This window comes from Pithys albifrons, chromosome 3, assembly GCF_047495875.1.
Source record: "Pithys albifrons albifrons isolate INPA30051 chromosome 3, PitAlb_v1, whole genome shotgun sequence".
NCBI classification, from domain to species: domain Eukaryota; kingdom Metazoa; phylum Chordata; class Aves; order Passeriformes; family Thamnophilidae; genus Pithys; species Pithys albifrons.
This window is the reverse complement of record NC_092460.1, coordinates 12,088,974-12,103,237: the sequence shown is the minus strand read 5'-3', so window position 1 is coordinate 12,103,237 and position 14,264 is coordinate 12,088,974. Positions and strand designations below refer to the sequence as shown.

General features: G+C 43.8%; 1 protein-coding gene across 2 annotated transcripts in view; it reads left to right on the top strand.

Moving 5' to 3' along the window:
- The window catches only part of MGLL (monoglyceride lipase), a 64,652-nt gene that overhangs the window by 37,322 nt on the left and 13,066 nt on the right, over positions 1–14,264 (top strand). For both annotated transcript variants that reach the window (XM_071550481.1, XM_071550480.1), the window contains exons 4-5: positions 10,776–10,912; positions 12,421–12,531. In XM_071550481.1, the coding sequence (XP_071406582.1) occupies positions 10,776–10,912; positions 12,421–12,531 (248 nt within the window). The remainder of the gene's footprint in view (positions 1–10,775; positions 10,913–12,420; positions 12,532–14,264) is intronic.

Below are 14,264 nucleotides of genomic sequence, written 5' to 3'. Positions count from 1 at the left end.
ATTGTGAAGGTGAAGTAGCTGGTATAGCCCAGAAGCAACATACAGGTCTGTAACCTTCAACAGCTCAACACTTGTACCTGTGCATTGTTTACTGAACTGCAGCTGGTATTCACCATCTCTTGTCACCCAGCCATGGTTTGTAATGAGTAATAGAGCATAGAAAGCAATAAGCTGCCTATTTGATCCTGGCTCGTTTGGTAAAGGTATATGTAGTGAGGAGAATTTCAGAGTTGCATGGAGAAGAGTTACAGAGAGAAGGGTATCAAGTGCTGAAAAGCAGCTGAAACGATAACTCTGAAATCAATCTCTACCAAGAAAGGACAACAGCTTTGCTGCAAGACAAATTTAGGAGAGCTATTTTCTGCCCTGCCACTTCCCCGTGACTTCCCCCGTGCACCATCTAAATGCCACCCAGCCATGAGCCAACTGGCAGCTGTTGGGACTATGCTCTGGCACTCTGGGCAGGGTTGGCCCACCCAGGAACGCTTCCTGCCTGACCTGCTTAATCAGGAGGTTTTTCCTTAATTGTGTTGCTCCGAGGCAGATTTGGTAGGGTTTGAGTGAGCTACAGCTCTGTGCAGATGTACTCTGTTAAAAAAACAAACAAACCCCAAAAACCCCCACCCCACCCCCCCAAACCCCCACCCCTTCATCACCAAATTTAAAAAACTTACCCTTATTTCAAATAATCCACCTGCTGCTCACCCATTGCACTTGTAAAAGTGGGTATAAAAAGCTATCAGCACTGGGAGAGTGGTATTTCCTTCATGCTTTGTCAGGAACAGGGACAAATCCTGTCTAATGAGGGTGGCACTGCCATGTGGCAATGCGAAGGAGTGAAGCAAAAAGTGAAAATCTCTTTAACTCTGTGGGAAAGCTCCCTTTGGACAAGCTGATTGAGAACTGGAAGTGCAACCCATGGGGAGAGCTGACCCTGAATACAGGAGCTTAGGAGCTCAGGTTTGCCAATGACCTTTTGGCAGATTAATTGGTAAAATACCTCACTGGTATCCTAGAACATGAGTCCCTCTTTTTAGAAACATTATTATTATTCATTTACCAGTTACTTAAAAAAATTATATAACCAAAAAATCTGTGCCAAGATTGCTTTGGAACAGAGAAATGCTGTTCTCCTGTGCCAAGAATCTCACAGACTAAACAGAACCCACTGGGAGCCCTTGCTCTATATGGGAACTCGTGTTTATTTTAACATGTAAATAAATCAGATGAAAAATGGGTCTTTTAAATTGTTTTTTTTGTTGTTGTTATTATTGATGTGGGTTCCCAGTGGGTGGTCTGCATGAAGGGGAACCTTTTGAAGATAGCTTGAAAGGAAGTTGCATCCGTCCCCCAAGACATTCGTCGACAGCATGGAGGGAGTTCTTACATGATCCAGCTTTCATCTTCTTTTCTCCGTGATGCCTAATCTACTGTTAGCAGGGAAGAATTAGGTCTGTCTTCCACAAGATGAATTGATTCGATTGTTTTCTCAAGCATAAAAATATTCAAGGCAGACGTATGGATTTTGCACTGTAAGTAGCTGGGCCGATGCTGCGGCAGCGTTCGGGCCGCGGCTCCTGCTCAGCCACCCGGAGGTGGGTCATTAACTTGCAGTGCTATTTGGAGGGGAACAATCAGAAGGGTTGTGCAAACTCTCAGGTAGGGCAAATGAAACCGTCTTTAAGCAAATAGAAGAGCAAGAAATGAATGGCCTTTGTTAAGGAAAAAAATGGAAATGTTTTCTAGTTAAACAGGCTGTCATTTAGGACTCAATCACATGTGCGTGCTGGAGAGCCATCCCACATGCCAGCCTGCTTTGGAATAAATGGGCAGGGAAGGGGAAGGGGATTGTGCAGTTCCACTCCAGCGCTGGCTTTTTCATTGAAAATCCTGACACTTGGAATTGATCCCCCAGCTGTGTTAAAGCTGTAACTTGGATCAGAAAGCTAATGCAAATGGACTTTCATCCATGTTTTCAGCTAGGAAATAATAAAGTTATTTATTTGATATTTTTATTTGAATTTATGGTACTAAGACAAGAAAAGAAAATTTTATGTTTTTAAAGCTAAATTAAAATATCAGAGAAATTGTCCTTGTTTGCTTGCCTCTTCCACTGAAAGTGAAACTCTAGCCATCATTAGTGGTTTCTTAAGTCATATGTGAAGAGAAGAAAAGAGGCCCTTAGCAGATCAGCAGCATCTAGGTCAAATGAACTGGTGAGACCCTGGATTAACTCCAGCAAAGTCTATGCATTTTTCCTGCAGTCTCTGGGTATTGATGCTGCTTCCGTGTCATGCCAGAATAAGTCTTTGAAGACTAACTCTGATTCTAAATAAAGTTGCCTCAATGATACTTCAGGAAATTATCTGTTCCTCATGAAAGAGGGCAAAATCTCAGTGCAACACTGCAAGAATAAGAGTTAAAAATAATAGGACTTTATAAAAATTATTATGGGGTCTTAAATAAAATCAATTAGTGCCTAATTAGTTAGTATCTCTGACTCTTTAGAGGCACCATAAGTTGTGCCTCACTGATTATATTTCTTACACTTATATTGTGATTTTCATCCCATGGGAAAAGAGATTAGGCAGGAATCATTTCATCCATCAGCAAAAGAAACTTTTTTGCAGAGGAACTCAACAGCTGATCAACAATTTAAACTGGCTTTGTGCAGCATTTTCAAACCATTGATCCCAGTAGCCTGGTAGAGAAGGGCATTCCTATCTTTTGGTTTAATGTTCATGAGGGCTGGCTGAGGTGCCACTGCAGAAGGGCCTGAGGAAGAAGGTGGAATACGTCTGTCTGTGTGCTTTGTGGAAAAGGAGGTGGGCTCCATATTCCTCTTTTATGGGCCTTAGCTTCACCAGCCATGCCACAACATCTTCCTGATTTTGTGGTAGGAAAGACAAGCTGCCCTTCTCCAGGCAGTGTGGGAAGTGACTATGGTTGGTATGTGCAGGTTTTCATACTGCCTTGTCCCCCTTCATTACACAACGTCCCAGGAGACACTTATGTTTCTAGTCTGACCACAGTGCCTGCTGTTTGTAAATGCAGCTCATTATTTTGCAACACAAACACTCAGATGGGTTTTTTCAGCATATTTTCATGGGCAACATGATGTTCCAGGAAGACTTTTAAGGAACTGCAATTCAGAGCCAAATTCAGCAACAACATAAGAAATGGGCAAAAGACTTCTAAAGCCAAAAGAACTGTGTTTGTATCCATTAGAGAAGAATTGGCTCTTAACATTGACAGAAACAGTTTGCCTTGTCAGACAGAATTAACAACTGCTCTGATATGTACCAGGGCATTTTGTTTGTCATCTCTGGAGTACAGAAAAAATTTTACATGGCTTCAGCAAGATGACTGGTTCTCTGCTCTCCAGCAAATAAGGCACAAATAATTTTAGTATAGAAAATTGCCTGGGTTTTTTTTTCTCTAACCAAGACAACAAACAATATATCTCTGTGTGCACTATTCTAAAAATATCTCAGCTCTGCAAATGTGTCTCTGATGTGGGAGGAGAAGGCTTTCAGTTTGCTGCACTCTTTGTGTGAGGCAAGTGAATAAAAACTACCCAGCAAATGCTGAAAGGAAAATGATTTTCCTAACCTTGAGGAGGAAGAAGGAAGTTGACGAACTTGTGCCTTCAGGATAAGACTCTTTTTTGGTACAAGGGAGGCAGAATCCACATGTATTTCTTAGTTACATGCTTCATACCTAAAACACCAAGGGTGGAGAGACAATTCTGTTGGGTATCATACCTAGTGGCGGTATGATGTGTGTATTTTCATGAAAAGCCCAGTGTACTCACTGCATCTGTACAGGTGTAGTGAAAGAAGAGATGCTGAGAACTACCCAGACAGAGAAGAGCAGTCAAAAATCACTAAGGACAAGCATATGTTAAGCTGTATTTCGGATCCTCAAGGAATGTGAAAGTGGAATCAGTGGTGAAAGGGAACCTTCTCCTTTTAGTTTGTAATGCTTCCCATCTGACATGAAAGTGGTCCTTCAGGAAAAGCCACAGACCACAGACATGTGTCTAACTAGTTTTTCCTCTTGTGGAAACCAGAGCTGTGGGAAGAGGATGAGAGAGGTGGTGGCACAGATAAGGCTCAGTCAGGCAGACATTGAGACACTCACCTGCAAAGTTTAGCTACCAATTAAGTACAGCAGCTGACCTAGATGGCAGCTTGACTGGAGACAAGGTAGCATGGCAAATCCTAGGACAGCTTACCCTGCTTTGTCCTAGCTCAGGTGTCTGTCCTGCCTCTGCTCTCCACCTGCAGCAAAATGAAGAGTAGGCACAGGCGAACAGCAGACACTTCAGGGTGCCCTCTGTACGTCAGACTTGATTTTCTTGAGGAAGGGAAAATATTGGAGAAATAGAACCAGAACAAGCTCCCTCACTGTGATTTCTGTTCTGAGGGCAAGGAAGCTGCTTTGTTGAGCAGGAATCTGCAGAATGATCCCTGAGGTTCTTCCTGTGTGTATTTGTTCTGCTAGTGGAACATTTTCTTTACATGTTACTGACAGTGCAGGCACAGTCTGTTGACTTTGCCAGATGTTGATTGTCCTGCTTTGAAGCTTCTTCCTGTTGTTTTAGTTGTTTGTGCCTCTGAATGGTGGATTAGATGTAGTGCTTGTTAAACAAATAATTAAACACTGAGAGCTTGAAATCCAGTATGTTTAATTAATGAGTTTTGCTCACATGACAGAAAGGATGTGTACTTAATTCATCACAAAGCAAGTATAGTTTTTTCAGTAGTGAACTCTTATGACAATTTCAAGTGTTTACTAGTTCATTAATATTTTTTCATTAAACTATAAAAAACACCCAAGCAGAAAACCAAGGTTTCACACAACATTTGCTATGTAACCCATTATTAGTGTCGTCTTGTGTTTTGTGTCTCGCCCACATTCTCCATCTATGTGCTTTTTCCCATCCCCTCCTCTGTAAAACCATGCTGCCTTACAGTCTGGGATTAGAGTTAATTATTACTTTTAGATCTTACTGTACTTTGGACCAAGGTCTGTGGTTATGCTCTGCAGTGCTGGGTGCTTTATATGTGTAAAATAAAGCAATCCTTGCTCAAAGGAATTTCAGTAGAGCTCATAAATACAAGGCATCAGCCTTGTGACACCACTCCATTAACTGCTGCAGTGGAATCCAAAACCAAAACATTTCAGAAAACTGTATTTACTGCATCTCGTGTTTTAAGTTTTACCTCCAAGTCTGAATGCATTTTGTAAAAGACAGAGAGGAAAGCAGAGGCAGATAAGGGTCCCTGTCTCCCAGTCTATGGAGTTTGGGTATTAAAATGTGCTGCTGAAGTGGTCCCTTTCCATAGCAGTGGGATCTGAGGGCAGGTTGAGGTCCTCAGCTGAGCAAGCTGCCACAAGCTCAGGAAAATCATGGGAAAGGGATTAGGTTGGCACATTACACCTTGTGCACCAGAAGAGCCATCCAAATTCCTGTCACTACCATCTCCTTCCCACGAGCTCCAGAGCCAGCATTGCTCCACTGTGTGGGCCACCTGCAGAGGAAAAACATCTACGGGAACTTTAATTATGTGGGGTTTTGTCTTAACGCAGACAGTTGAGCAGCAGGGACAACATGGTATTCTCATGGCTCTCACCAGCAGCATCACCTGTAGTGGGGTGAGAGCAAAAAAGAGTGAAGTGGGCTCACCTTCCTGCATGTTCCAACACCAGTGAGAAGTCCATCTCATCTCAAATTTGGGGCAGAAAATAAAGGTGCACAATTCAGGAATAAAACAAATCTTTCAGGAAGCCAATAAATACATAATACTAACATTGATACCTTCTTTTCCAAAATCCATTTAGGCATTTGCTTTAAAGGGACCTGTCAGACTCCAACAAGCTTACTGATGATGGAGGCAGTGAAAGAAGAGGGTGTTCAGCCTGAGCTTGGTTGTGGGCTCTAACAAAACTCCTTCCTTTGTGCACCCCTGTCTGTGCTGTCGTGTGCTGCTGCCCACTCCCGCAGCAGTGCCAGTGCTAAAGGAGTAAAATTTCCTTTACTGGCCTCCAACAGCTCCTTTGAGAATTGGATCACACCCATGCTCCAGCTTATTAAACCAGACACTATAGTACCAAGCCTTGCCAGTGGCCCCCTCTGCTATAATTGAGACATGCCTGGCCAGTGTGGGATTTTGTGGCACTCGGCTGTGTCTGTGAATCAACTTTGCAGTCAATGTGATGTTCTGACTTTTAACTACTGAAAACTCCTGGTGCTCCTGTGTTAGTGCCATTGCAATTCAAAACATATTTATGCTGAGGGAGGAGTAAGCCTGAAGTGCCTGATCTTACTCCTAACTCTCCCTGCTCTGGTTCACATACTCCAAACTCTTGGAGTTATGCATCTAGAGAAGAAAACAGTGTTGATGAATCCTGAGTCAGGAGTCAAGTCCTACATCCCTCCTGATTGTTTCTACCATCAGTTGGACAGGGAGAGCATTTGGCCCCAGTGATGGTGTCCTCAGTACAATAAAAATGGATCCAAACCATCCCCTTTTCCCCAAAGTTGAAAGCAACAAAATATGTGAAAAGCCAAGATCCAAATTCTGTCTAAAGAATTACTGCTCCCCAGGCAGATTTCCCCTGTTCTCTCTCTCTGTTTTACGGCTTTTCCATAATAAATAGGGAGCAAAGGCTGAAATAACAACATAGTTCATAATTTCTGCTTTCCCATGACTGTAAGCTTTAAGGAGAAGCACTGAAATCAGTAAATTTACAGCAGCATAGCTGAACTCAACATTTGACCCTGCATTTCCCCCTTCACCTCATCTTCTGTAGGAAAACATTCCTGCCCAAGGTCTGAGGAGTGATTCAGTCCTCATCTGAGCACACAGGGTCAGACTTTGCCTTTGTCAGATGGGTTGGGCATTTGGAAAGAGAGATAAATATGCATAGTTTGTGGCTTGTATAAAAATTAGCATTCAGAACAAAAATAGTGCAGGTATCTGAGGGCAGACAAGGTGTGCTGCTGCACTCATCCATCCCCACAGTGCCTTGGAGGGCTGGGTGCTGATGCACCCTATGGTGTGTGAGAACAGGCACTGCCAGGAGCTCTTCTTTGTCTAATGCTCTGTTGGTCTTACTTAGTACATTTAGGGACAGATTTCTTCAGCTATGATGTAGCCTCAAAGCCCCAGCAAAAGAGCATCATGCTGGTGCAGAGCCAGCACGACTTCCCTTGTCGGACTGAGCCTGCTCGGCAAGCCCAGAGCTGGACTGGTTATTCCTCCAGGCAGTTCCCATTTGGCTTTTACTGAAGGGAAGGGAGTGTCGAGTTGGACTGTGCTTTTTATTTACATGTTTTTCAGCATATCTCCAATCTGAGCAGGATGTAACATTTTTTGAGGCATGTCAGCTGAAAAGTCTGGCTGCTTTGGAGTGGTTTTCAAAAGCAAGCCCCACAGTAGGAGAGAATATGGGAATTGAGGAATGGAGGGACTCCTAGAGGTATGCATTTGCAAAGGCCGCAGGGTCTGTTTGGCAGGCAGAATCATACCTACATGGTTATAATGCACTCCCAGAGCCCTCACACCCACAAATATTCCATCACTGAACTCTCAGCTTTGTCTTCCTGCACAGCCAGTCAGTATTATTCCCTCCAGAGAGATGTGTAGCTTTGGACAATCTATACTCATAGGTGAAATCATGCTCTGAAGTCATGCTTTCTGACAGGACTGACTGATCATGAGTTGCTGCTCTTGACTCTCTGGTGGCTCATGCCGAAAACACAGAGGGAAGAATTGAACAGCTATGACATATTGGTCTAGGTCATCACAGCCTTTAATAAGACTACGTTTGAGCAAAGCGTGTTATTTTGCAGTGGTGTGTTTGGTTGGAAGTGGATGCCTAGACCTCCTAATTCTAGATTTGCAATTTGGAAATATGTGTTTTGGATTCTTATTTTAAAGGCTTGTGCCTAGGAAAGGTGCCCACAATTAGCTCAGTGCACGCAACCTGAAATGGTCAATCACTGATCCACTGCACATACACAATACTAGCAGTGAACCACACAAGCTGGATGTGAAGCCAGATAGATGTGAAACCTCTTTAGCTGATTTTGAACACCGAGTGTGCCACGTGGATGTGCACCCTCAGTCTCAGCTCTGCACAGATGAGCATCTTGTGGTTATAACCTCACATTGCCCTATCGGGCAGCCCCTGAGGGACTGCTGTGATGAAGAACTCATGGAGCTGTGATTCTTGTGACACTTCTCTGTTGTCACTTGGGTGTGGAGCAGCCTCTGGTTAGTTGCAGTTCCTGGGTGAAGGTGGTTCCCCTCATCCTCCACTCACTGTTTTGCCACTGGAACCATAGAACCACTACATCAGATTCATTCCCAGCAAAACCCAGAGCAAATAGCTTTACATCAAGGGTGAACCTGACCTTTCACTCTTAACAGCTCTAAAGGCAAAAGATTGAAGAAAAACATGTCAATATTCTTGACTGTATTTAAAGTTTGGTTGTGAAAAGTCTTTCATCTAATAGAAGAAGTCTTAGCTCCTCACCCTGAAGCTTTCTTGACTGGGGGATTAAGACTGGCAATAAACTCATTCTCTGGTGGAATAAGTTTAGTTTCTTGGACCAGAAGAGAAAAACAGTAAAATAAAAGAACATGACCTAGCAATGCCACCCAGCTAAGCTTGCACAAGGGGCAGGGATAGTATCAAAGCAAAGACTTGTGTCATCTTCCTTTCCCATACATGCAGACAGACTGCTGCTCAGGCACTGCTCTGTGCCATCTGAGTGGAATTTCATTAAGTTATTAATTAAAAAAACAAACCCTGCAGAAATTCAAAGAGAAGTTTTTCACAGCATTGCACAGGCATTTTTTGGATTCCACAGTCATTACTCTGACTGTCACGAGCAGTGATTTTGTTGTATGGTAGGACCAGGGGAAGTTCTCCATGCTGAGGACCAAGGAGGTTTTCCAGATCTGTCTCTCTCATACAAAAATAGATCAAATCCTCACAGCTCCACAAGAAGGAGTCATGGCCTATATACAGACCTGGGCCACAGGGTTTTGCTGTCTCTGCTTGCTCAGCTGGAGAGAAGGAGAGACTAGAAGCAAGTGAAATAGCACTGGAGAAAGAAGTTGAAGTGCAGAGCTCCGTTAAGAGAAAATGTTCCTCTCTCTGGACTGTTGAACTCATGTTAACTTGCTACATTTGAAATTAAATAATAGGCAGATAACACATTTGAGGGCTATAAAGTGAGCGGACTGGATGTGTATAAAAGTTGTAAAAAGCTCACTTTCCATCTGTAATAAAATTCAGTTTAAAAGTTAATAGATCCACTAGCCACAGACAGGGTTTCACTTCTGTAGATTATTACAGCTTGCATTTTAATGTGCTCTTCAATTTGTTCCATAGAAGATGCTTGCTATACCATATTTTGGCAGAAATTGGTGTGTGCATGGAAAGCAGAACTAGTAATACATTATTTATAACTGACCAACATGACATGTATGGGTTTTTCTGGCAGCCAGCGTGGCTGATTGCAGCCTTCACTGCCAAAAGACCCAGTCATGGAGACCACCTGGCAGGACAAAAGAACAAGTTTGGGGTTCAGTTTTTCCTAGAAAGAGTGAATTTAGTCCAGCTTTGTCTTAGAAGTTCTGCCTAATTTGCAAGGTGATTTTTTTGGATGGCCTACCTACATTGAACAGAAACAAGCAAAGGGTCTGTTTTTAAGGATGAATCCTTTTTGTGATAGACAATAACATGCATGTGTTTTCAGGTAAACATGCAAACTGCTTCCCCAAGGTGGTATTAATTTCAAGCCTTTGCAAGCTCAAAATTGCCTGGGGCTGTGTTGGTGGCAATGCTGGCTCCACCCCTGCCATGGATGCTGCTGTTCCCATGGCAACTCACCATCTTCCATTTTAATCTTTCCCTTCCGTTTGATCAGAGAAGACAATTCCCAGATAGAGAGTGAGGGAACAGTGTCCAGGTGCAGTACAGTTTGCATTAACACTTGTTTAGGAAGAGGTTGCCACTGGATACTTGCCCACTTTAGGCTGTTGCAGCCTCCATCACTTGCCCCTCTCTGCTGAGACCCCTCATCTCATACAGAGGAGGTTTCCAGCCCACCCAGTGCTCCAGGGTACCATGAAAAAAGGCAGGACTTTGCCAGGCTCATGCACACCCAAGCCTTGGAAAAGGCAGAGTCCATGGCTCATTAGGTTTATAGCAAGGATATCTATTCTTCAGAATTTTTCTGTTTCTTGCCAAGACTCTACACAGCAGTCACAGCTGTACAGTGAACCACCAGACCCATATGCTCCCTGGGGCAAAACACCATTTCCCAGGATACAATGACCTGGGGGTGGGGGGAAATGCATCACTACACCCACCACCTCTACAGCAAGGCAAGACAGCCCCTCTGCTCTCCTCACCCTGATGCTGAAGGCTGCAAAAAATAGATTAATACTCTTTTTTTTGAAGAGCAGGCAGAAACACAGGGGAATAGAACTCCAAATTTAAGGTCCCTTCCAACCCCTAAACATTCTATGATTTTTTTTTAAATCAGATTATGGACAGTATGGGACTTGTTAAATAGCTCTGTGCAGCTTCCTCTGTGTTTCTGCAGCACTCTTTCTGTTGAGAGATTACTGCAGAGGAGAAGGTCAAGTTAGGACAGTAACAGTCCAACAGGCTTATTTGTGCTAGGTCCTTTCTTGATTGCAACCACTGCTTTGAATGACTTAGATATGTGCTCTCCTTTTCCCCTACAGTTGGCCATGGGCAGAGTGAGGGTGATCGTATGGTTGTCTCAGATTTCCACGTCTTCATCAGGGACAGCTTGCAGCACATTGATCTCATGAAAAAAGAGCACCCTGAGCTGCCCATTCTCATTCTTGGGCACTCCATGGTAAGCACCATCCCCTACCCTTCCCAGCATCCAGGACAAATGCTGTGGTACTCATGTGGATGACAGGAAATAACTCATTCCACAGCAGGAAAACAAAACTACAAGGAACCTGCACTTCCACTTCGTTCACTGACTGATTTGCCAGCATGCCATAACCCCAAGATTTGCCTTGAGTATAGTCAGTCCTTAACTTTTCTACCAGCATCATGGCCCTAATTAGTGCCATTTGCTACAACGGCCCTGCTTTTTAATAGGACCATTCATTCCCATCAGGTACATGCAAAGTCTCACCAGCTCCCTGCAGCATCAGGCTTCCCCTTTCATTTTAACTGGTAACCAGGAGGTTAAGCCCTCCAAAGCTTTGTGAGTGGCTTGGGGATGAAGCACGAAAATATCCTGTAGCCTCATTCTGTTAAACAACCTAACAGGAAAATGTACCACGGATTAGGGCTGCAAAAACAAAGGCACTGATTTGGTGAACAGATCTGAAGCCTGATTCTGACAGCACAGGCCAAATCCCTTTATTCAAGCTAGCAGTATTCCCACTGATGTCATTGATCTGCTCTCCCTGACTTCCCTCAGGAGAAGAAAATGAATAAGTACTTTGGGATTCAGCCCATGCTCAGATAAACAAGTGTTCTTGCATAAGGCGGCATGACATGCTCTGAAGGGCTTGCTAGGCTACAAAGGTGCTGTAACAGGGAGCTAATTTCCCAGTGAGGTCTTTGAGATACTTCTTGCTGCTGCTCCATTTAACAAGCCTCTGGTTCTCCAGCAGTGTGGAAGTTCACCAAGTATTTCCCTTGGCAACTAATCCTCTGCAAACTTTCCCGAGCAAGCACACCAGATCCCTTCCATACCCATCCCTTGCCTTTGGCCCCTGTTCTCGTGCGGGATGGCTCAGCCTGGCTGGAGTTCGGCTCTGGACCATGGGCTGGATGTTTGCTGTCAGGCCTTGGGCACAGCATTGCGGGGCTGGAGGGGCTGGGGATTCTGAGGAGGAGAATATTTAATTCCCATTAATTAGTGAAGATTTTCACATGCTGATGGCAGCATTGCTGTTGCCCAGGTTACCAGTGCCACAGCACGGAGCGAGCTGGGCTTCACGGCATCTTCCCGATGCAGCACCAGTCCGGCATGCTGACACAGCCTCAACTTATTTTTCAAGTTCCACCTGCACTACCACTTCAGACATTTTCTTCCCACTTCTTAGTTCTTTTAAGTGAGAAGGACATAATACATCACAGGGAGCTGGCAGATATTGCATAGAGAGTTGAGTTCAGTGTGACAGGAGAGTTTATAGCATGAGAAACAGAACGCTCTTCCCCACAAAAACCAGACACTTCTAGCACTCCTACTAGTCCAGCTTTCCTCACTGACCACACTGCACTCTCAGTGGAACAGAAATAATTGCTTGCTTGAACTAAACCCCTTCCAGTAACAGGATTACCATAAAAACAAGATGTTGGCACCTGTATTAAGCTGTGGGCTGTTATTTTGCATTGCAGGGGGGAGCCATCTCCATTCTGACAGCTAGTGAGCGACCCAGTGAGTTTTCAGGCATGCTGTTAATTTCTCCCTTAGTGGTAGCCAGCCCAGAAGTCGCCACTCCCATCAAGGTAAGAGCAAACCCTAATTGCACCTGGTCACCTCACTCTTCCACAGTGGGAAATGTGTTAAGATCTCTGGCCTTGACATGCAAAACCCTTCGAGGATTTGTGCCACCTGGATGCCAGTCCATACTTCTAAGTGCTTTCCTCACAGTCCCACCTACTTTTCAGAGAGAAAGAGAATCCTGACCTGTCCAGGAGAACTTATTTAAGCAAGAATCAGGTAATGGTGGTACCTCAGAAGGTGGTAGCAGACTGTGCTTTCTTCACCTCACCCTGTAGCAGCCCACACAGTGCTGTCCTTTCCCTTCCTCTCCTACAGCTTTCTTTCTGACTCATGCAGAGTCTGGTGTAGTTGCAACACAGCCCGCTGGCTAAGTCAGGCCAAGGTTATTTTTGGCATTTGGGAGATGACCGATTTCTAAACAGAACTAGAAGTCTTAAGTCCCAGGAATGAGCCTCAAAGGAGGCTTCCAGCTAAAGCATCATACCCCAGTTGCATCCCACTTAGCTTGGTACCATAACTAGTTCTTGTCTGGACAATCTCCTTTGGTTTACATTTAGGCTTTACCCTCCTCCCATTCACATCTGCCTTCCAGAGCTCTTTCCAATTCACATTTTCACTGCCCAGTTTGCCCTTCCCTAGGGAGGGTGAGCCTCAGCTCTCTCCTGCCTTCTGCATTTTTAAAAGAATAAACAAGAATCCTAAAAGAAGCTGGACGCAACGGGAAGGAGCAGCTAAACAAGCAGGAAGGACAAAGCATCTCATTCCCACGGGATTCATTCCTTCATCCTTTCTCCTTAGACTCTTCTCCTAGAGCTAGCTTCTTGTTTTAATCTACTTCTAAGTTATTTCTCTTTTTTTTTTCTTCTGAGAGGAAGGAAACAGATTACCTCACCTTTCAGTATAATCCTGTCCCACCTTCTGCTGTAGCCAAAGCCATCTACTGAACTCACAAATCGTTACAAGCACCAAAGGGTGTTTCCTAATCACCTCTCTCTTACACTGAAGGAAATGCCATAAGACCTCTAGCCTTAAAATGCAAAACCCTACTGAGATCTGCACCACCTGGGTGCCAGTCAATACTTTCCTTCTAAGTGCTTTCCCCACAGTTCTACTTTTCAGAAGGGAAGTGAATCCTGAAGTCATGTAATCCAGGTAGACTAATTTAAATAGGAGTCAGCACCAAAGTCTGCCTTTAGGAAGCTGGTTCCTAATTCTTCACAGGTGAGGCTACACCTGACTCAACATAAGGGTCCCATGAGCACCAGTACCCCTGCTGTTTCTTACTTTGGAATGGGAAAAAATTCCATGTGAATTTGAGAGACTGATAGCCTTCTCTTTCTGATTGAGTTAAGGAAAATAGGGAAAGATTTTCCTTCTTCTAGAGCTGTATCTTTTGCTTGATGCTAAACCCTTTCTGAATAAAAGATTCACTCACTCCGTGGGAATTAGCATTATTTAAGTTGGGTTTGTTGCAGGTCTGTTCCAGATTGTTGCTTTATTTCAGTGTAGGAAATAAATGCAATGATACATTATTTGTGTAGGAAATCCTATTCTCTAATTGAAATATTTTGGAGGTGTTTATATGATCTCTTTCCTAGAATCTCTTACATGCAGTATTACAAGAGCACAGTCAGTTTCTTTCTCTTTTAAATCTATTGTTGCATCTGAAAACTGATAAAAAATTAAGTATTCCTGAAATAGCTCTGCTCTGTCAAATCCAGTTGAAATCCATCCT